The sequence below is a fragment of the Oryctolagus cuniculus genome, chromosome 6 (assembly GCF_964237555.1).
Source record: "Oryctolagus cuniculus chromosome 6, mOryCun1.1, whole genome shotgun sequence".
Taxonomy (NCBI): Eukaryota; Metazoa; Chordata; class Mammalia; order Lagomorpha; family Leporidae; genus Oryctolagus; species Oryctolagus cuniculus.
In genome coordinates this window covers 22,906,557-22,929,894 of record NC_091437.1, presented here as the reverse complement: position 1 = coordinate 22,929,894, position 23,338 = coordinate 22,906,557, and the positions used below count along the sequence as shown (strand labels likewise).

General features: G+C 41.7%; 1 protein-coding gene across 4 annotated transcripts in view; it reads right to left on the bottom strand.

Moving 5' to 3' along the window:
* Nucleotides 1–23,338, bottom strand: part of SEC24A (SEC24 homolog A, COPII coat complex component) — a 106,071-nt gene that overhangs the window by 26,161 nt on the left and 56,572 nt on the right. For all 4 annotated transcript variants that reach the window (XM_017341061.3, XM_002710215.5, XM_070076102.1 and 1 more), the window contains exons 8-15: nt 20,753–20,879; nt 18,728–18,837; nt 17,147–17,259; nt 13,045–13,163; nt 7,869–7,924; nt 6,573–6,779; nt 2,908–3,028; nt 2,456–2,614 (exon numbers count right to left, since the gene is read on the bottom strand). In XM_017341061.3, coding sequence (XP_017196550.2) covers nt 2,456–2,614; nt 2,908–3,028; nt 6,573–6,779; nt 7,869–7,924; nt 13,045–13,163; nt 17,147–17,259; nt 18,728–18,837; nt 20,753–20,879 — 1,012 coding nt within the window. The remainder of the gene's footprint in view (nt 1–2,455; nt 2,615–2,907; nt 3,029–6,572; nt 6,780–7,868; nt 7,925–13,044; nt 13,164–17,146; nt 17,260–18,727; nt 18,838–20,752; nt 20,880–23,338) is intronic.

Here is a 23,338-nt window from a genome sequence, read left to right as displayed (position 1 = left end):
AGTCTTAAAAAGCACTTGTAGGATATATTTTTCCCTAATTTATAGCCACTACCTACAGAAATAAACATTTTTAGGTCTATCAATCTTGAATCTAATAAATAAGCCTTTCAAAACACAAACATTAGGAAATATGAAATAAATGGAGAAAGGTTATATCATCACAGTGATGGATAATAGAGAAACTTCATATATTTAGCAGTTAGTGGTCAATAAATTTCAACACACAGCGGTAGGTTAGTGGATTTTTTTATTTTTTTACTACATGGATATTTTTCCACCTAGAAAATGATTGCAGGGATGGTGTTGTGACACAGTGGGTTAGGCCACTGCCTGTAACGCTGACATTCCATAACAGCACAAGTTCAAGTCCCAGCTATTCCACTTCTGATCCACCTCTCTGCTAATGTGCCTGAGAAAGCAGTAGAAGATGGCCCAAGTACTTTGGCCTGGGCCAGCTCTAGCTATCTCAGCCATTTGTGGAATAAACCAGTGGATGAAGATCTCTGTCTCTCCTTCCCTTTCTATCTCTGTAACTTTGCCTTTCAAATTAACTAAGTATTTTTTTAAAACATTGATTGCTTTTACATCCAATTATAGAGCAATAATGTTTTAATATCTGAGTAAGAAATTACAACTACGTTGATAATATTGAGAAATAAAAAAACAAGAATTCAAGTACACCCACGTGGGTGCAGAGGCTCAAGGACCTAGGCCATCTTCTACTGCTTTCCCAGGCCACAGCACAGAGCTGGATTGGTAGTTAAGCATCTAAGACTCGAACCAGCACCCATATGGGATGCAGGCACTGCAGGCAGTGGCTTTACCCACTAAGCCACAGCATCGGCCCCCGGGAACATTTTTTTTTTTTGCAATTGATAACTCACATAGACTATCCATTATTTTATTTTAGTTTTTAAATTTTTTTAAAAGATTTATTTTTATTATTTGAAATCAGAGTTACACAAAGAGAGGAGAGGCAGAGAGAGAGAGAGAGAAGTTTTCCATCTGATGGTTCACTCCCAAAATGGCTGCAATGGCCGGAGCTGCGCCAATCCGAAGCCAGGAGCCAGGAGCTTCCTCCGGGTCTCCCACACGGGTGCAGGGGCCCAAGGACTTGGGCCATCTTTTACTGCTTTCCCAGGCCACAGCAGAGAGTTGGATCAGAAGTGGAGCAGCCAGGACTTGAACCAGCGCCCATATGGGATGCCAGCACTTTAGGCCAGGGCGTTAACCTGCTGTGCCACAGTGCCGGCCCCTATTTTTTTTTTTTTTTAATTTTAAACAAAGATTTATTTTATTTATTTGAAAGGCACAGAAAAAGAGAAGCAATAGGGGAAAAGCAGAGAGAGACGTTCTGTCTGCTGATTCACTCCCCAAATGGCTGCAACAGCCAGGGCTGGGCCAGGCCAAAGACAGGAGCCCAGAGCTGCTTCCAGGCTGCCCTGTGGGTCCAGGGCCCCAAGCACTTGGGCCACCTTCTGCTGCTTTGCCAGCAAATTAGCAGGGAGCTGGATCAGAAGTGGAACAGCCAGGACTTGAACCAGTGCCCACATGGGATGCCAGCATCGCAGGCAGTGGGTTAACTCACTACACAACACCGGCCCCTAGCCATCATTTTAAACTGCATACTTGCAGCAGTTGGTAGTGCATTCACAACAGTTGCTATTGTTCTGTAGCATTCTCTCTTGTGAATTCTACCTTTCACCAGACTCGGTAAAGTATTTTAGAAGGGTAAATCCTCTAAGACTAGGTGAAAACACACATATTTATTGGTATCAAAAACAACAGTTAGGGGTGGTGCACATTTAACCTAGCCGTTAAGATGCCTGTGTCCACTACCAGGATACCTGGGTTCATTACTTGGTGCTGGCTCCTGATTCTAGCCTCCTGCTAATGTAGACCTAGGGAAGCAGTGATAACAGCTCAAGTAACTAAGTTCCTGCCACCAACATCAAAGACCTGGTTTGAGTTCCTGGATTCCAACTTCGGACTGGACCACTCTTGACTGTTGCAGGGATTTGGGGAGTGAACAATAGATGGTAGTGCTCTTTCTCTTTGTTTATAACTAAAAACATTTTAAAAATAAACAGGGGCTGGCACTGTGGTATAGCAGGTGCAGGTTCGAGTCCCGGTTGTTCCACTTCCAACCCAGCTCCCCTGCTAATGCACCTGAGAAAGCAGTGGAAGATGGCAAGTACTTGGGCACTTGCACCCAGGTGGCAGACCTGGAATAAGCTCCTGGCTCCTGCCTTGAGATCCGCAGCTCCAGCCATTGCAGCCATTTGGGGAGCGAGCCAGGATGGAAGATCTCTGTCTCTGTCTCTCCCTCTCTCTCTCTCTCTCTCTGTAACTCTTTCAAGTAAATAAATCTCTAAAAAAATAAGCAATATTTACTCCTATATGAAAACAAGAACCAAAACAAAAAACAAACAAACAAAAACAAACCCATTCCCACCTTTGGTGCACCGAATCCTCATGACAGCCTCAAAGCCAATCTTCCGAGTGAGGTATCTCTGTAGTTCCTTCTGTAACTTCTGTACTTGTACTGGGTTGTGCTGATGATGGTAAGAGGGATAGTAATACACACTACCCGCTGAATAGCGAGATATACAGCCTAGAAGAGAATACATACTCCTTTTAAATTACCTCAGCAAAGTAACTGCACGCATTGCAGTTAATCGCTGTCTAACGAACATCCCAAGGTTCTGTCGTAAAGAACATTTCATTCTTTTCAAGAGTAGCATGAATGTCTCTATTACTAAATGTTTAGAGAAGATTATACAATTACAACAGACAAAACTAGTAAACTTCTGACTTTTCACTTTTTTCTTTTGCATAGGACACGACATGTAAATACTACTATAACAACAATTTAAGAAAAAAAAAAAATCATTAGGAAGAACTTACCCAGAGAAGCCAAATCAGAGTACTGCCCACTGAGAAGGAATAAGTCAACAGCTACCTGCTGACCAGAACAATCCAAGGCTAATTTCTTATAGAAGTCAGTGGATGGCGTTAGGTGTATTTCCTATTAATAATAAATTATAAAGAGAAAATTTTAATAGATCAGTATGTTTTCTAAAAATTTAAATATTTACAAAGGTAAATTGGTCATTCTACAAAATTTCTTTTTGATTTTTACTTATATATTTTAAGATTTATTTATTTACTTGAGAGGCAGAGTTACAGACAGAAAAAGGGAGAGACAGAGAGAAAGATCTTCCATCATTGGTTCACTTCCCAGATGGCCACAGTGGCTGGAGCTGGGCCAATCTGAAGCCAGGAGCCAGGAGCCTCCTCCAGGTCTTGCACATGGGCACAGGGGAGCAAGTACTTCGGCCATCTTCCACTGCTTTCCCAGGCCATCAGTAGAGAGCTGGATCGGAAGAGGAGCAACTGGGACCCTAACCAGCGCCCACAGGGTACGCCAGCACCACAGGTGGATGCCTAGCCTACTCTACCACAGTGTCAGCCTCTATTTATTTTTTAAAAGATTTTATTTATTTGAAAGGTAGAATTAAGGAGACAGAGCGATCTATCAGCTGGTCTACTCCCTAAATGGCTGCAATAGTCAGGGCTGTGCCAGGCCAAAGCCAAGAGCCAGAAGCTTCATTGGGGTCTCTGGTGTGGGTGCAGGGGCCCAAGCACTTGGACTTGGGCCGTCTTCTGCTGCTTTCCAGGCACATTAGCAGGGAAATGGATTGAAAGTGGAGCAGCTGGGACATGCCATCAAGACGCTGATGTTTCAGGCAGCAGTATAACCTATTACGCCACAATGCCGGTCCCTTCTTTTTTTATTTTGATGTTTGTGAATCTTCATTTATTTGAAAGGCAGAGAAACACACAGAAAGAGGTGGAGCAGGGAGGGGCCTAGATCTTCCATCTGCTGGTTCAATCTCCATACACCCACAATAGCCAGGGCTTGGCCAGGTTGAAGCCAGAAGCCTGGAACTCCATCTGGGCCTCCCAAATGAGTGGCAGGGACCTAAGTTCTTGACTCACCACCTGCTGCCTCTCAGGATGTCCAGCATCAGAAAGCAGGATCAGAAGCAGAGAAGCCAGGATTTGAACCAGGTACTCCACTAAGTGATACAGTTATCTCCAAGGGACGACTAACCAGCTACACCACACAGTCCACCCCACATCCTCTCAATTTGTTAGATTATTTTTTTAAGAAAAAAAATTTCTTTAGCCGGCGCCGCGGCTCACTGGGCTAATCCTCCGTCTTGCGGCGCCGGCACACCGGGTTCTAGTCCCGGTCGGGGCGCCGGATTCTGTCCCGGTTGTCCCTCTTCCAGGCCAGCCCTCTGCTGTGGCCAGGGAGTGCAGTGGAGGATGGCCCAGGTGCTTGGGCCCTGCACCCCATGGGAGACCAGGAAAAGCACCTGGCTCCTGGCTCCTGCCATCGGATCAGCGCGGTGCGCTGGCCGCAGCGCGCCGGCCGCGGCGGCCATTGGAGGGTGAACCAACGGCAAAGGAAGACCTTTTTCTCTGTCTCTCTCTCACTGTCCACTCTGCCTGTCAAAAAAAAAAAAAAAAAAAAAAAAAAAAAAAAAAATTTCTTTAGAAATTAATATATCTATTATATTAACTTTGTACTTAATACAGATAATTACTAAAACTAAAAATCTACTAAATGCTCAGTATACTCTCTCTCTCTCCCCTCTCCCTTTCTCTAACTTTGACTTTCAAAATTAATATATAAATCTTTTTTAAAGCAGTTTTTAGTTATCAATATACCAAAATATGACTACTCATAACTGGTCATATAGGTTCTACCTTGTCCCTTGCAAATATACTAAGTCTTCCAGACTTTCTCATCTAAGCTGGGTTGGATTGATAGTGGCCTATTAAAAGTATGAAAAATAAGAGTGGTACAGGCACTATTGTGCCCCAAGTTAAACTACTTCTAGGGATGTCCACATCCTACTCAGAGTTTCTGAGACTGATGGAGTCTCACCTATATTTCTTTTTTTTTTTAAAGATTTATTTATTTATTTGAAAAGCAGAGTTACAGAGAGGCAGAGGCAGAGAAAAAGAGAGAGACAGACAGACAGACAGACAAAGAAAAGTCTTTCATCCACTGGTTCATTCCCCATGTTGCCCCAATGGCCAGAGCTGGGCCATCTGAAACCAGGAGCCAGGAGCTTCTTCTGGATCTCCCATGTGGGTGCGGCCCAAGGACTTGGGCCATCCTCCACTGCTTTCCCAGGCCATAGCAGAGAGCTGGATTGGAAGTGGAGCAGCTGGGACTTAAACTGGCACCCATACAGGATGCCAGTATTGCAGGCGGCAGCTTTACCCGCTATGTCAAAGCACCAGCCCCATCACTTGTTTCTGATCCAGCTTCCTGGTAGTGTGCTTGGGAGGCAGCAGATGATGGCTCAACTACTTGGGCTGCCACCATGTAGGACACATGGAAGGAGTTTCTGGCTCCTAGCACCAGTATGGGCCAGCTCCAGCTCTTGTAGGCATCTGTGGACTAAACCAGCAAATGGAAGATCTCTCTCCCTTGTCACTGTGCCATTTATATGTATGTATGTGTGTGTATGTGTATAAATAAAAATAAATCTGTAAATAAAATAAAACAGGGGCCAGCACTGTGGTACAGTGAGTTAAGCTTCCATCTGCAATGCTGGTATCCCATATAGAGTACCAGTTCAACTTCCAGATGCTCCATTTTTTAAAAAAACTTCATTTTTTTGTTGTTGTTGTTGTTACTTAAAGATTTTATTTGAAATGCAGAATTACAGAGAAGGGGACAGAGTCAGAGATCTTCCATCCATTGGTTCACTCCCCAGATGGACACAATAGCCAGGACTATACCAGGCCAAAGTCAGCAGTCGGGACCTCCATTCTGGTTTCTCACATGGGTGCCAGAAACTCAAGAAGTTGAGCCACCTCCTGCTACTTTCCCAGGTGCATGAGCAGGGAGCTGGATCAGAAGTAGAGCAGCCAGGACTCAAACCAGCACCTATATAAGATGTCAGCATTGTAGGCGGCAGCTTTGCCCGCTATGCCACAAAGTCGGCCCCAGCTGTTCCATTTCTGATTTAGCTCCCTGCTCATGTGTCTGGGATGGCAGAGAAGGATGGTCCAAGAGTGCCTGGGTCCCTGCCACTAACATGGAAAACCTGGATGGAGTTCTAGGCTCCTGCCTCAGCCTGGACCAGCCTCAGGTGTTGTGGCCATTTAAGGAACCAACAAGCAGATGCAAAGATTTCTTTTTCTCATTCCCTGTTCCTCTCTTCTTTTCTCTCTGTCTCCTTTTTTCTCCCTTCTTCCTTCCCTCCCTCCTTCTCCCTCTCATTCACCTTCCAAATAAAAATAAATACATCTTTAAGCAATAAAATAAAATGGGAGAATGGAAAGAAAGGAAAAAAATAAAGATGAATCAGTTGGAAAAAAATTAATAGGGATATCTACACAAAAATGAAAGACTGTATCCATTTTCTTATATTCTCTTCCCTTCACAACTGAAAAGTAAATTGAAAAAAAACAAGCTTTGTGATCAAAGGAACACAGCATGAGCATACATCGAGTCATTGTGCCACACCTGCTGACTTTCTAACCTTAGCAGATGATCTTTGGTTGGGTTCCTCTCGTGGTTTCAGGGCTCCCACTCCAAGAGTTGGGAGTTGTGTTTGAAAAACAGACATTCGACCTCCAGTTGGGGACATCAGCTTAAATGCAGCCTGAAGCGCAGGACCCAAGGCACTCTGGGTCTCTAGTGTCTTGGTAAACATCTGTGGCAAAGTCTTCAGTAAATCTTGGACAAGCTTGTGAAATAAAGTGAAAAAACTCAAGATTGTTATAATCAATTTTTTCCCTACAATTAAATCACTCAGTATTTAATACAACAGACAAGACACCGAGTCATGATGATGGTCAGAGAATCTACAGACACTACAGTAAACAATGAAGTGGGTCAAATGACAAGAAAGCCATTTAGGTGAACATTATAAATTGGCAAGCAAGACAAACCAAAATTGGGGCCTTACAGTTCTTGCACATGCAGTAGTCCAGCAAGACTTTAATTCCAAAATGTATCCAAAAGAACCATCCCAGTTTATAGAGATTTGCCACAAAATATGGCCTTCCCATCACCTCTAAATACTTTATTCTTTGAAATTTCAGAGTTGGTTTAACACTTCCCTGTTGCACAATCTAATATATCAAGTAACTTTGCCAACTAGTAGTAACACTACAAAAAAAAAAAAAAAAGAAAGAAAGAAAGAAAGAAAATCTACCTATTCAGGTTAGGATGTACAAATAGAGTTAATGGGGAAAAAAGTATTCCGCACTATGGCACAGTCACCAACGTCAACAGCGGAGACCATAGCCTTGCTAGTTAAAATGTTACCCTTACGGCATATATGCATGTACAGGGTAGACAACATCCCCCCTTCAGACACGTTCTGTTCACCTCTCACTGTATTATCACATGGCAATTTCCGGGCAGGTAATAACAGTTTCTTCTGAACTGACCCAATGACACTCTGTGAATCAGAAAAGCAAAGGGCACTGAAAGCAGCCTAGCTAATGCGCTTCTACGCAGCGACCAGAAGCTTTATCTCAGCAACCCTCCCGGACTCCCACAGCTGCCAAGGCTGGCTTCCTTCGGTGTTCGTCCTTCATGGAACAGGCTTCTACCTGTACTACAGGAATGTGCTTCCTCAGGAAAATGCTCAGCACAGGTCTGAATTGACTCAGGAACTGTTCATCTAACAAACTTGAAGAGCAAATACAAAACACTACACATCTTCGAAATGCTCCAGAAAGAAGCAAAATTTTACTTAAAGTTCATTTCAAAACCATATTCTTTAAACATTTCAATTAAACAGGCTGAATAGGGAGATGTGTCTTACCTCTTTACTTTCATTTAAATTGACAAGTAAGTTCTCTGGCATAGGTATGAAAACATCTGAAAGAACAAGGAAATACTTATTTTTTTAAAAATTCAATTGCTAAAGATGTTCTAAATCCAAAGCAATGATGCAATTTTTACCCCCTACTTAAAAGAAAAGCCACCTCCTGCACTATTAATAGACTGTCCACATGATGTCCAAAGAGCCACAGTGTGGGAGATTGACTACAACCCATCTATTCTGAGAACAGATGCCCAGTTAGAAGACACTGATCTGTCAACAGTAAGGTTCTATGCATGCACTTTGCCTCCCAGGTTAAAGACTACATGGCGGAATGCTGCAATATTTTTTTTTTTCCTTTTTTAATGATGTACCTGCAAGCTAGCCAAAGAACACTATTGCCACTGGGGAGGAGGTTAAGAAAAAAAGACTCAGCATAAAGTTTATAAAAAATAAACTTTTTATTATTAAATAATTCAAAACATGCAATATTCACTTTAGCTATCATATACAAATGCACCATCTATTTTTTTTTTTTTTTTGAGATTGACTTTTATTTCTTTATTTGGAAGGCATAGTTAGCCAGAGGGAGAACCAGAGAGTGATCTTCCATCGGCTAGTTCATTCTCCAATCAGAAATGGCCAGAGCTGGGCCCATCCAAAGCCAGGAGCTTCTTCTGGGTCTCCCATGTGGGTGCAGGAGCCCAAGGACTTAGGCCATCCTCTGCTGCTTTACCGAGTGCATTAGCAGGGAGCTGGATCATAAGTGGAACAGTGGGACTCGAAATGGCGCTTATAGGATGCTGGCATCGCAGGAGGTATATTTACCCAGTACACCACAGCACTGGCCCCCACCATCTACTATTTAGGTTTCTTTTTTTCCTCTATAAAGAATTTTCTTCTAACAGTGTTAAGAAGTAATTCATATGTCACAAAATCCATACTGGTAAAGTACGGTTAAATACTTAAAAAGAGTTGCTTTATTTAAAGTCTTGTGGGGACAGCAGGTTGAACCATTGCCTGCAATGCCAGCATCCCTTGTGGGTGCCAGTTTGAGTCCCAGCTGCTCCATTTCCAATCCAGTTCCCTACTAATGTGCCTTGAAAACCAAAGGAGGATGACTCACTGCACCTACATGGGAGACCTGGAAGAAGCTCTGACTTCAGCCTGGCCCAGCCCTGGCCATTGTGGCCATTCGGGGAGTGAACCAACGTATGGAAACTCTCGAAAACTCTTTGTAACTGGCTTTCAAATAAACAAATCTTTAAAGGTGTGCACTGCAACATTTCAATATGTGGTTGTTATTTTTAACACATTTAGAGTTGTTTGGTCATGACCACTGTCAAATTCCAGTCCCTGTTATTTATCTCAAAAAGAAACCTGCTCTGCTTCCAGTCCAGCTCCTTGCTAATGCATCTGGGAAAGGACAGGATCATGGCTCAAGTACTCGGGGTCCTGCTATCCATGAGGGTGACCAGGATAGAGTTCCTGGCTCCTGGTTTCAGCATGGCCCAGCACCGACTGTTGTAGAGTGAACATTTGGGGAGTGAACATACAAAATGAAGATCTCACTATTACTCTGCCTTTTGAATAAATAAATAAACCTTTTAAAAAATGAAAGAAACCCTGTAGCTATTAACAGGTATACTTCATTACTCTTTTCCCCAAGTTCCTGGCAATACGGCTCAACTTTCTATCCCTACAGCATTGTATTTCTGGCTATCTTCTATAACAACAAGAATCACATCACAATTTTTCATTACTGGCTTCCTCCAGTAAGTATAATGTTTTCAAGATTCACACATGTGGGCCTGCATCAGTACTACATTCTTTTTTTTACTGCCAAGTAGCATTCCAGTAAAAGGATATAACATATTTTCTCTATTAATCAATCAGAAGATGGACGTCTGGGCTGCATCCACTTTTTGGTGATCCTGCTATCAACTTTCATGCACAAATTTCTATATGGACTTACTTTCCATTTTCTTGAGTATATACCTACTGCTTAGGGTTGCTGGTCACATGGTAAGTTTATGTGTGACTTACTGAAGAACTGCCAGCCTGCCTTCCAGAGTGGCTGTATCATTTCACACTGCTTTAGTGGTGTATGAGGTTTCCAATTTCCCTTGCCAATACCCATTAACTCTGCCTCCTTAATTTTAGCCATTTCAGTTGGTAGGAAGTGACTTCTTGAGGTTTTCAACTGCATTTGCCTGAACTCATGATGCAGAGTATCTTTCTTTCTTTCTTTTTCTTTTTTTTTTTTTTTTTGACAGGCAGAGTGGACAGTGAGAGAGAGAGACAGAGAGAAAGGTCTTCCTTTGCCGTTGGTTCACCCTCCAAAGGCCGCCACGGCCTGCGCGCTGTGGCCGGCGCACCGCACTGATCCGAAGGCAGGAGCCAGGTGCTTCTCCTGGTCTCCCATGGGGTGCAGGGCCCAAGCACTTGGGCCATCCTCCACTGCACTCCCTGGCCACAGCAGAGAGCTGGCCTGGAAGAGGGGCAACCAGGACAGAATTGGGCGCCCCGACCGGGACTAGAACCCGGTGTGCCGGCGCCGCAAGGCGGAGGATTAGCCTAGTGAGCTGCGGCGCTGGCCCAGAGTATCTTTCTATTGAGCTTGTCAACCATTTTTCTACCGACAAAATTGAATGATATGTATTGAGCAGAGAATTGTCTATACAACCCCTTTATCTACTGACTAACTGGGTTATTTGGCTTTTTATTGTTGTTGTAGGGCTTCACATGTATTTTAAATATAAATCCCTTATCAGCTATGATTAGGAAATATTTCCTCCCACTCTGGGTTGTCTTTTTACCTTCCTGTAAAACTTCTTTCAAGTTTTTAATTTCGGAGCCCAACTTATCTAATCTAATCTTTAGTTGTCTGTGTTTTTCATGTTATACTCAAGAAACTTCTGCCTAGCGGTCAGTGCTGTGGCATAACAGGTTAAACCTCTGCCTGTGGCATCAGCATCCCATGTGGGCACCGGTTCAAGTCCCAGCTGCTCGACCTCCCATTCAGCTCCCTATTAAAGAACCTTGGAAAGCAGTGGAAGATGGCCCAAGGGCTTGAAGCCCTGCACCCATGTGGGAGACCAGGAAGAAGATCCTGCCTCCTGGCTTTGGATCAGCCCAGCTCTGGTCATTGTGGCCATCTAGGGAGAGATCCAGCAGATAGAAGATCTCTTTCTTGCTGTTTCTCCCTCCTCTGTATGTAACTCTGCCTCTCAAAAATAAATCTTTAAAATATATATATATCATAAAACTTGTCATCTTCACTATTTAAGTGGATAATTCAGTGGCATTCAGTACATTTACAATGTTATGTAAACATCATCCTTTATATTCAGAACTTTTCCATCATTCCAAACTTAAACTTGATGACCACTGATTTCCCTTCCCCACCAACCACTGATAAATCTCTGCTACTTTCTGACTCTGAATCTACCTATACAATATCTGTCCTTTTGTGTATGGCTTACTGCACTTAGCCTGATGTCACCATACTTAATCTATTCTGAAGCATATATCAGAGCTTCATTCTTAAGGCTCAATAAATATTCCATTATATGTTTATATCACATTTTATTTATCCATTTATCTGTTGATGGCTACTTGGGGCGTTTCTACCTTTAAGTTATAATAAATATGATGTAAAAGTATGGGTCCCTGCTTTCCACTCTTTTGAGTATATATTGAGAAGTAGAACTGCAAGATCACATAGCAATTTTATATTACCTTTGAGGAACTGCCAAACTGTTTTCTATAGAGCTGTATTACTTCAGATTCCCACCAGAGATTCCAGTATTTCCACACGCTTACCAATACTTTTTACTTTCCATTTTAAAAAAAGGTGGGGGCTGGTGCTGTAGCATAGTAGGTTAAACATCCACTTCAGTGGCGTCATCCCACTTGAATTGAATGGTGACCATTCAAGTCCCAGCGGCTCTACTGCTCATCCAGCTCCCTGCTGATGGCACGGGAAAGCAGTGCAAGATGGTCCAAGTGCCTGGGCCCCTGCATCCGCATGAGAAACCCAAAAGAAGCTCCTGGCTTCAGTCCAGTTCTAGCCATTGAGGCCATTGGGGAGTGAATCAGCGGATGGAAGACCTCTCTCTCTCTCCCTCTCCCTCTCTGTGTCTATAACTCTGCCTCCCAAGTAAATAAATAAAATTTTTTAAAAAAAGAGCATGTTTAAAAAAAAAAAAAAAGTCATCCTAACAGATATGAGGTGGCTATCTCATTTTGACTTTGACTTCCATTTCTCTAAAAACTAACAAAGTTTAGCATATTTTCATGTGTTTACTGATTATTTAAATATCTTTCTTCGAAGACATGTTCAACTCCTTTTCTCTTTTTTAATTGTATTTTTTCTTGTTGATTTATAGTTATTTATATATTCTGGATATTTTATATATTCTTTTACATATTTTATATATTCTTTTATATATTCTGGATATTCAGTGGATTGTCTTTGCACTTTCTGGATAGTATTCTTTGGTGTTCAAAAGTTCTTAATATTGATAAACTCCAATTTCTTATTTTTCTTGTCCTGCCTATACTTTTGGTCTCATATCCAAGTAATGACTGCCAAATTAACGTTATGAAGTTTTTCTCTAAATTTTACAGTTTTTAGCTTTTGAGTTCAGATTTTTGATCCATTTTGAACTAACTTTCTTTCTGTGATATGACTAAGGGACCAACTTGATCCTTTTGCATGTCTAGTTTTCCCACACCATTTGTTGAAAAAATTGTCGTTTCAACCACCAAATGGTCTTGGCATCCTTGTCAATTATCAGTTGATCATATATGTTAAGGCTTATATCTGAGCTCTCTATCCTATTTCTTTGGATTATATGTCTGTCTTCAAATACTTTTGGAATGAATGAGAAGAAGGAAAAATAGACCAAAAGTTAATGTAAGAAGTAATATTCAGGTTTTTCTGTTACCTTGTTTAGAATTCACTCTTCTTCCATAGCGCTGTCTCCTCTTATACAAAGAGATGGGACTGACTGATTCCTACAATTCCAATAACCTTACTCTTTAATACTGCAGACTTTCTCTGATAAAACAGAATCATACCAAGTACTTCTAATTTCTCAAATAAACCTGAAGTATCACTAAAACTGAAAATTTTGAAGGAGTTTAATACATTTAAGAATATAATATATACCTTCAATATCTGAAACTATTAGCATCTGCGGTTGGGAGAGACCTTCTTGGAGACTGTAGAAATGGATTGTACTGTCAAATGTTATGAAGCCAATTTTTGTTCTAGTGTTGCCAGGAAGTCTAAAAACAAATTCAGAAGGTTATTTTATCAAGTTTTTCCATATGCATAAACTCATAAAGTATCTACTAAGAGTTACATGCAAATATCTAATTTAGTATTATGGAAACTGGCCCAAGATAACCAAATGTTTAAACCATCCAATATTTAACTATCATGAAAATATATCTAATCCAAAGGAAAAAAACTATACATAAGCCAGAAAAATAAGAGTAGAATAGCTTTATAAATTGTATTTAAGAAATATATAGAAACACTAGAAAGTATACATAAAACTATGCAGATGATATCAAGTCATTTTATTAAAAATGCTTCCAAAAATTATTACAAAGAACTCTAAAATGCTGTATAAACTTTGATACATTTTTTTAAAAAGCTTCCCTAAACTTCTTACATTCTTTAAAGTATTTAAAAATGAAAAAAATTTTAAGATTTATTTATTTATTTGAGAGGAGAGTGAGAGAGAGAGGGAGACATCTTCCAACTGGTGGTTCACTCCCCAAATGGACACAACAGCAAGAGCTGGGCCAATCTGAAGCCAGGAGCCAGGAAATTCTTCCAGGTCTCCCACTTGGGTGTAGGGACCTAAAGACTTGGGCCATTCTCCACTGCTTTCCCTGGCTACTTAGCAGGGAGCTGGATAGGAAGTGGAGCAGTCAGGACTTGACTGGTGCCACAGGCAGGCACTAAGCCTAATAGGTCATAGTGCCAGCCCCAAAAATGTCTGCTTTAGAGAACTCATGGGGCCAGCATGGTGATGAGGCAGGTCAAGGTGCTGCTTACTCCATATTGGAGCACCAGTTTGGTGCATATTTGGAGCACTGGCTCCTCCACTTCTGATCCAGCTTCCTGCTAATGCATGTGGGAAGGCAGCTGAAGATGGCCCAAGTGCTTGGGCCTCTGCCACCATATGAGAAACCGGAATAGAGTTCCTGGCTTCTGGCTTTAGCCTGGCCCAGACCACCTGTAGAGGCCACTAACAGAGTAAACCAGCAGATAGAAGATCTCTAGTTCTCTATGCCACTTGAACTTTCAAATAAATAAATAAACCTAAAAAAAAATACAAATTCTGGCAGTAACAAGGACACTCTTTTCACCATGATTAAGGGAGTTACTCCTTTCCTGGTCTTTCACATTCCTCTATACCACATAGGAGCATTATACTTCATTATTCACTAACATGAAATGCCGTGCTGGCTTTCTTGAGTTACATTAAGTATGTAAGCACCATTTCAAGTACCAGTTTTGGGGATGAGCACTGTGGCACAGCAGGCTTAGCTGCCACCCGTGATGATAGCAACCCATTAGTGCTAGTTCAACTCCTGGCTATTCCACTTACAATCCAGCTTCCTGCTAATGAGCCTTGGAAAGCAGCAGAAGATGACCCAAATACTGGGCCCCTGCCACCCATGGGGCAGACACAGATGGAGTTCCAGCCTCTTGGCTTTGGCCTGGCTCAGCCCCAGTGGCCATTTGGGGACTAAACCAGTAGATCTCTCTTTTTTTCTTTTTGTCTCTTGCCCTCTCTCTATGTAACACTTCCTTTCAAATAAATAAATAAATAAACCTTTTAAAAAACAGAAAATAAAGTACAGGTTTTGGGGAACATGTTTAGCCTGGTGATTAAAATGCCTGCATCCCACATTGGAGTACCTGGTTTTGAAACCCACTTCCAGCCTGATTCCACTGGGCATTTTGGGGCTGGACCAGGTGTTGGGAACATTCTCTATCTCTTTATCTCTCATGTCAATAAACAAAGTATATAAAAAATAAAAGTGAAAATACAGGTTTGTCCTGTTTTTGCTTTATTGGAGGGGCTGAGGTAGGGAGAGCTTCCATCTGCTGGTTCACTCTTGAAATGCCTGCCCCCAGGCGCAGAGCCAGGAACTCAATCCAGGTGTTCTAAATGGGTGGCAGAAACCCAATTACATCAGCCACCATTGCTGACTCCCAGGGTCTGCACTAACAAGAATGCTGGAGTCAGGACCCAGAGCCAGGTATCGAACCTAGAGACTCCGACACAGGCATCTTAATCACATCTTAACTACTATACCAAGTGCTTGCACCCAAAATAATTCCTTTTATTAACTTGAGAGGCCAGCACCATGGCTCACTCTGTTAATCCTCTGTCTGTGGCACCAGCATCCCATATGGGCACCAGTTTCTAGTCCCAGTTGCTCTTCTTCCAGTCCAGCTCTCTGCTGTGGCCTGAGAGGGCAGTGGAGGATGGCCCAAGTGCATGGGCCCCGGCACCTGCATGGGAGACCAGGAGGAGGCACCTGGCTCCTGGCTTCAGATCAGCATAATTCTGGCCATGGCAGCCATTTGGGGGGTGAGCCAACGGAAGGAAGACCTTTCTCTCTCTCTCACTGTCTAACTCTATCTGTCAAATGAAGGAATAAAAAAAAAAAAAAAAGAAAGAAACTTGAAAGACTTGTTAATTGAATACAATGTGTATACACTCTTTGGATCCTTATTCCAACAAACATATTGTAAAAAGTGCTTTAGGGGCTTTAGTGGCCAGCACTGTGGCACAGCAGGTTAGCGCCCTGGCCTGAAGCTCCAGCATCCCATATGGGCGCCAGTTCTAGTCCCAGCTGCTCCTCTTCTGATCCAGTTCTCTGCTATGGCCTGGGAAAGCAATAAAAGATGGTCCAAGTCTTTGGGCCCCTGCACGCACGTGGGAGACCTGGAAGAAGCTCCTGGCTCCTGGCCTTGGATTGGCACAGCTCCAGTCGTTGTGGCCAGTTGGGGAGTGAACCATCAGGAAGACCTCTCTCTCTCCCTCTCTCTCTCTCTTTCTCTCTCTGCCTCTCCTCTCTGTGTAACTCTGACTTTCAAATAAATAAATAAATCTTAAAAAAAAAAAAAAAAAAAAAAGAGTGCTTTAGAGACAAGCAGGAACAAAACGGGAAGAGAATATCAACAACAGTATGGAACTATTGCTATTTTTGCTGGGTGTAATACTAATATCATAATCAGGGTTAAAAATTAGCCCTGAAGGGGCCAACATTATTATGCAGTGGTTTAAGCTGCCAGCTGTGATGCCAGCATCTGATATGAGCACCAGCTCAAGCTCCCCAAGAACAAGCTCAAGAAAACAGCAGAGGAAGACCAAGTGCTTGGACCACGCTCCCTAAGTGGTAGATCAGGATGGACTTCCTGGTGCCTGGTTTCAGTCTGGCCTAGCTTTGGCCATTGCATATGGGGAATGAATCAGCAGATGCAAGATTTTTTTTCTCTCTCTCTATAATGCTTTCAAGTAAATAAACAAACAAACAAAGTTAATCCTGAAGTATTTACAAAATACTACATGTGGGGCTGGTGCTGTCGCACAGTGGATAAAGCTGCTGCCTGCATTGCTGGCATCCCATATGGACACCAGCTCTAGTCCTGGCTGCTCCACTCCCAATCCAGCTCTCTGCTATGGCCTGGGAAAGCAGCAGAAGACAGCCCAAGTTTTGGGCCTCCTGCACCCATGTATGAGACCAGGAAGATACTCCTGGCTCCTGGCTTTGGATTGGCCCAGCTCCAGTTACTGTGACTATTTGGGGAGTGAACCAGAGGATGGAAGACCTCTCTCTCTCTCTCCTTCTCTCCCTATGCCTCTGCCTCTGTCTTTCAAATAAATAAATCCTACCAAAAAAAAAAAAAAAAAAAAAAAAAAAACCCAACTATATGCAGTCTGAGATCTGTGCTAAGATAGTCAATGGAAAAAACAAAGTGTGTGAGTGAAAGAAGAGAATTAGATAAAACAGAACAGCACAATGCTAAAGACAATGACCTTGGGAGACAGATACATGGAGGTTATTCTTCCTATTAAAAGTACAAAAATAAGGATTCTATGTGTATCCAAATTTAACAACTGATTTAAATGATCTTTTAGACTATAATTACATAAGTAGCATTTTTAAAGTAAATTTTGAAAACTACTTATTCATTTTGCAAACACAGATTTAGATTTAAACTGAATTAAAACACTTACAAGTCCAGATTGTCTAATAAACTCTGGCAAACTGAATTCAAGTATCCAGTTTCAACTGCATTGTGAGACACATCAAACACAAAAAGGTATACTGGAGGTTGAGGCGGCCGTAACTGAAGGAAAATAAAAATTTCGTTAAATGCATTTAATAGGAATTAATTTAAACTTATCAGTTGCAGGATCAACATACAGGCCAACAATGAAATCAGCAGTATGTACAGGCTCATTGGAGACTTCAGCAAATAGGTAAAGCTATACCATGAGAGTGTACTTCAAAAAGCTCACACATAATACACATTTTTCATGAACCTTTTGAAGACCCCTTGATATAGAGATTTCAAAAATTTTCGCACCGGGCCGGCGCCGTAGCTCACTTGGCTAATCCTCTGCCCACAGAGCCGGAATCCCATATGGGCACCGGGTTCTAGTCCCGGTTGCTCCTCTTCCAGTCCAGCTCTCTGCTGTGGCCCGGGAAGGCAGCAGAGGATGACCCAAGTGCTTGGGCGCCTGCACCCGCGTGGGAGACCAGGAAGAAGCACCTGGCTCCTGGCTTCGGATCGGCATAGCTACGGCCGTAGCGGCCATATCGGGGGTGAACCAACGGAAGGAAGACCTTTCTCTCTGTCTCTCCCTCTCACTGTCTGTAACTCTATCTCTCAAATAAATAATAAATAATCTTTTTAAAAAATAGAAAAAAAAGAAAAAAAGATTAAATTTTCGCACCAAATAAATGCATCTTTTAATTCTGTCTTCCATGAACTCTTTGAAGTACACTTGCAATTTTATAGACATATTCTAAAAAGGAAAACGGATCTGTGACTCCCATAATTCAGAAGAATGTTTTCTCAAAGACAGGAAGGGAAGGAACGCGATCAGAAGAGCCTCTGACAACAAGGCCAACATCCAGTTTCTGACCCCGGGTAGTGCTAACAAAAGATTTTATAATTATTTGGTGAACCTAAGTGTTTTTTTAAATTATCTTTTCTACATGTGTGTTATATTTTACAATTTGGAGAAATTTTAATTCTGAATGGGACAAATCAAGTTAGCCTTACCTGGCTATTTAACCAACACATTTCAGCCAATTTTCATTGAGTAAAAAACAAAACAAATCACCCCAGACAGTTCCTCCTGCTATCCATGCAACATGAATCACTTCCGTGACAGAAAAGGTGTGGGGACTTCTTCCGCCAGTGAACAGTAATCAGTTCTGCACTAGATACCAGCTGGGTGTCCTCTAACCCACTTTGTTCTGACACCACCAACCTGGAGCGAGCATCAGCTTGCAGAGGCTGACTCATCACAGCGTTTTCTAACAGAGAAAACTGGTCATGACTCAACATAAATATGATCACATGATGGTGCTGCAAAGTTCTGGATGGATACACAGGAAACTGCAGCAGAATTTTACCTTCTTTTACTTTTCGTACATACCCATAGAGCCTAACGAACTACTTTTCTAATGAACAAGCACTACAATTTTATAAACTTCAAAGCATCAAAGTCCATTACAGGATGGTAAACTGTTTAACTTAAGCCAATGACCGTGACATGAGTCAGTATGCAAACACGCAGGCTTACCATGTATTCTGAAGGAGCCATAAACTCAATAGTAGCATTCTGAACTTCAGGTCTTCTATGAGGTTCTCCATAGACTCTGGTCAAAGGGTTGTACATGAATTCTTCAGGAACTACACAAAGTCAACAATATATGTGTATATATATATAGACAGATATTAATAAAAATGAAAGGATATAATATACCTTGTATTTCGCCATTTTCTTAATTTAGGGGTTCACAAATAATTCAGTACAGGCCAAATATTAAGGGATAAATTTACTTTTTTCTTGAATTTCTATTCACATTTCTCACATATTAAACAGTACTGGATATATCTTGTTAATACAACTAAGATACTCTCACTGTATTAATTCTTATTAGAGCTATATTCCCTAAAATATCTTGAAAAGATGATTAATAACTCTTTAAATGCCAAGTATATTACTATATTTCACATTTATGCAAGGATATTAACATTTGACATATTAAATGTACAGAATCTGGCTGGCTCTTGAAAGCTATGAAACATTAACGGCTTAGTGACACACTGACGAGACCTTTATGGAACATTAGTTGCCCACCATATACAATGTACTAGTGCTCAACTAGTGTTGAGTATTTGCTAAATTATTACCAGAACTGTTTCCCAGTTACCATTTAGAAACTCACTCAAATCCCTATGCCCCCTTAAAGGTAAACTATAATTCACGAAATGGGCTGGTCTACATACAGAAACACCTTAATACAATTCCATTTCTTATGTTGAAGCACATACACACAAGACTTCAAAGAAGTACTAAATACTATATACACATATCCTCAATTATGAGAGTACAAGAACATTCTTATCCTAGCTTCAACCTCCTATACCCTTAAAAAACACAACAGGGGCCAGCACTGTGGCACAGTGGGTTAAAGCCCTGGCCTGCAGTGCCAACATCCCATATGGTCACTGGCTCAAGTCCTGGCTGTTCCGCTTCCCATCCAGCTCCCTGTTAATGTACCTAGGCAAGCGGCAGAGGATGGCTCAAGTCCTTGAACCCCTGCATCCACACAAGAGACCCAGAAGAAGCTCCTGGCTTCTGGCTTAAGAACAGCTCAGCTCTAGCCATTTGGGGAGTGAATCAGCAGATGCAAAGACCCCTCTCTGTCTCTATCTCTCTCCATGACTATCTTTCAAATAAATAAATGTTCATAAAAATTTGTAATGTCTGTTTCCCAACTGTTGATGAAATCTCCTTCCTTATCAGTCATCTAATTTTTAATGTGGATATTGACATGCCCCTTTCCTTCTCTGATGCTATCAGAGTATTGTTCATTAAATCATATTCCTCACATACATGTGTAAGCTGTGAAACACTTACTGAGCAGATTTCCTTCTCAATCACTGAAAGAACTACACGCAGCTAGCCTTCCAGCAATGCTCACCTCCCTTTCCCAGCAGTGAATAAACTAAGCAGCTATTCTGTGGACTGACTTTCCTTTATTCTAGAGAAAAGGCACAGAACAATCTCCAAATAAAAATATTACTTAAATTACTGTCTTAAATGATACTATGAAATATAATTTATTATAAACCAATATAATAAATGCAAAAATGCAGTTTCAACCTAACATCACTTTTTTTCCTTATAAAGAATATAACTGTGCCGGGAGTGCAGTGGAGGATGGCCCAAGTGCTTGGGACCTGCACCCCAGGGGAGACCAGGATAAGTACCTGGCTCCTGCCATCGGATCAGCGCGGTGCGCTGGCCGCAGCGCGCCTGCCGTGGCAGCCATTGGAGGGTGAACCAACGGCAAAAGGAAGACCTTTCTCTCTGTCTCACTGTCCACTCTGCCTGTCAAAAAAGTAAAAGAATATAACTGTGTTTACACACACAAATCCATAGAAAAAAGTTAACAGTAGTTTCCTCTGAAAGGATTGGTTACAGGTAAATAAGAAGGTTAGTTTTTGGTTTTTCCTTTTTTTTTTTAACATCATGTTTGTGTTATCCAATATCCATAATATGGAAGTAGGAATTAATGAATGTTTGAGAAAAGCATACCATCATTGACGCGGTAACATAAATTACACTTCCATCTCCTGTGATCAAGAAAGCTGACGAAGGGGTTGATGTACGTCCGGCATGAACGGCATCTCACAATTGTACTGGAGGTAACCACAGGCAATTGCTGGCAAAACAAATCAAATTTTTCAATGAAATGATCATCATGCTGACAGGACAACATTAATCCATCCCTTCTAAATGATTACTGATATAATTTTAGGAAAAAAAAACTAAAGTAAAAGGCGTGTCCAAAACACGACACCAAAGGAACTGTGTATCTGAAACATACGGATTTTAAACGGATGTTTTTCTGCAGGACCATTTTCATTAAAATATTCCTGTTTTTAAAAAGTATTTTTTGGGGCTGGCACCACGGCATAGCAGGTAAAGCTGCTACTTGCAGTGCCAGAATCCTATTTGGGCACCAGTTTGCATCCCAGCTATTCCTCTTCCAATGCAGCTTTCTGCTTATGGCCTGGGAAAGCAGTGAAGGATAGCCCACATGCTTGGGCCTCTGCAGCCATGTGGGAGACCCAGAAAAGGCTCCCGGCTCCTGGTTTTGGATCAGCTCAGCTCCAGCCATTGCGGCCATATGGGGAGTGAACCAGCAGATGGAAGACATTTCTCTCTGTCTCTCCCCATCTCTGTCTGTAGCTCTACCTCTCAAATAAATAAAATCTTTTTAAAAAAAAAAAAAAAAAAGCATTTTTAACACTTACACCGCAATACCAAAATACAAAACTGACACTACAGGGTAGGTGGTTAAGATATCTACATTCCACAGTCAGACCCAGCTACTCTTCTGATCCCAGCTTCCTATGAATGCACTATGGGAGACAGCAGTAATTTGGCCTCCTACACCTACATGGTAAACCTGGATTGAGTTCTGGGCTCCTGGTTTTGGCCTGGCCCAGTGCTGAACCAGCAGACAGAAGATCTCTACCTGTTGTCTGTGTCCTTTTCTCTCTGCCTTGAATATAAATATACTTTAAAAATAAATAAACTTGAAACTTTTTAAAAATTTTTTTCAAAATACATATCACACAAGCAAAAATAAGTATAAAGGGAACAGAAAAAGGAAACTTGTATTGTTAGGATGGATAGGAAAGGAAACAGAATTAGGGCAGGTGCAGAGTGCAGTGGTTAAGATGCCTGTGATGGGGCAGATGTTGTCACACAGCAGGTTAAGTTACCAACTGTGATGCCCACATCCCATATCAGAGCACCAGGTAGTGTCCTGGCTGCTCCACTTCCAATCCAGCTGCCTGCCAATGCACTTGGGAAGCAGTGGTTGATGGATCAAATACTTGAGTTCCTGTCCACCATGAAGGAGACCTGGATAGAGTTCAAGGCCATGGCCAATCTTTCTCTCTCTCTGTCCCTTTCTCTCTGAAATTCTAACTTTCAAATAAATAAATAAATCGTAAAAAAAAAAAAAAAAAAGAAGAAGAAGTATTGGTCAACCCCAGCCTTGGCTCTTGTGGTCATGCAGAGGATAGATGATCTATCCCAATCAATGTCAATTTCTCTCTCTCTGTCTCTCTGCCTTTCAAATAAGTAAATGTTTTAAAAAAAAAAAAAAAAAAAGAATTGTGGGGCCACACTGTGGTGCAGCCTGTAGCACCAGCATCCCATATAGGCGCAGGTTTGAGCCCCGACTGCTCCTCTTCTGATCCAGCTCTCTGCTATGGCCCTGGAAAGCAGTAGAAGATGGCCCAAGTCCTTGAGCCCCTGCACCTGCATGGGAGAACCAGAAGAGCTCCAGCCTCCTGACTATGGGTCAGCTCAGCTCTGGCTGTTGTGGTCATTTGAGGAGTGAACCAGCAGAATGGAAGACCTCTCTCTGTCTCTACCTCTCTCCGTAACTCTAAAATAAAATAAAATAAAATAAATAAAAAATAATTAAATAAAACAAAATAAATTAATTAAATTAAATAAATAAAATAAGATAGAATTGCTGCTTGGGACACACTGCCATCCCATATCAGAGCACCTGGGATTCATTTCTGGCTATGTATCTGATTCCAGCTTCTTGCCAGAATACATTGTAGAAGGCAGCAAGTAATGGTTCAACTACTTGAGTCCCCACCATCCATGTGGGAGACAATGACTTGGGCTCAGGCACAGGGTTTCAGTCTGGTCCAATACCAGCTATTGTGGGCATGTAGGGAGTAAACCAGCAGACAGAAGATCTCTGTCTGTCTCTTTCTGCCTTTCAAATAAACGAAAAAATGTTTTCAGAAAGAAAACAAGAATAACCATCTAATGCAAACATCTGGTGAAGTATTACAAAGTTTCCCATTAGTACATTAAGAGTCATACTTAATTCTTAGAACTGATAGATTATTTTTTATTATTTATTTACTTATTCTTTAAGATTTCTTTTGTTTATTTGGAAGAGTTACAGAGAGAGGTAGAGACAGAGAGAGAGGTCTTCCATCCTCTGGTTCACTCCCCACATGGCCGTAATGGCTGGAGCTGAGCCGATCCAAAGCCGGGAGCCAGGAGCTTCTCTGGGTTTCCCATGTGGGTACAGGGGCCCAAGGACTTGGGCCATCTTCTACTGATTCCCCAGGCGCCATT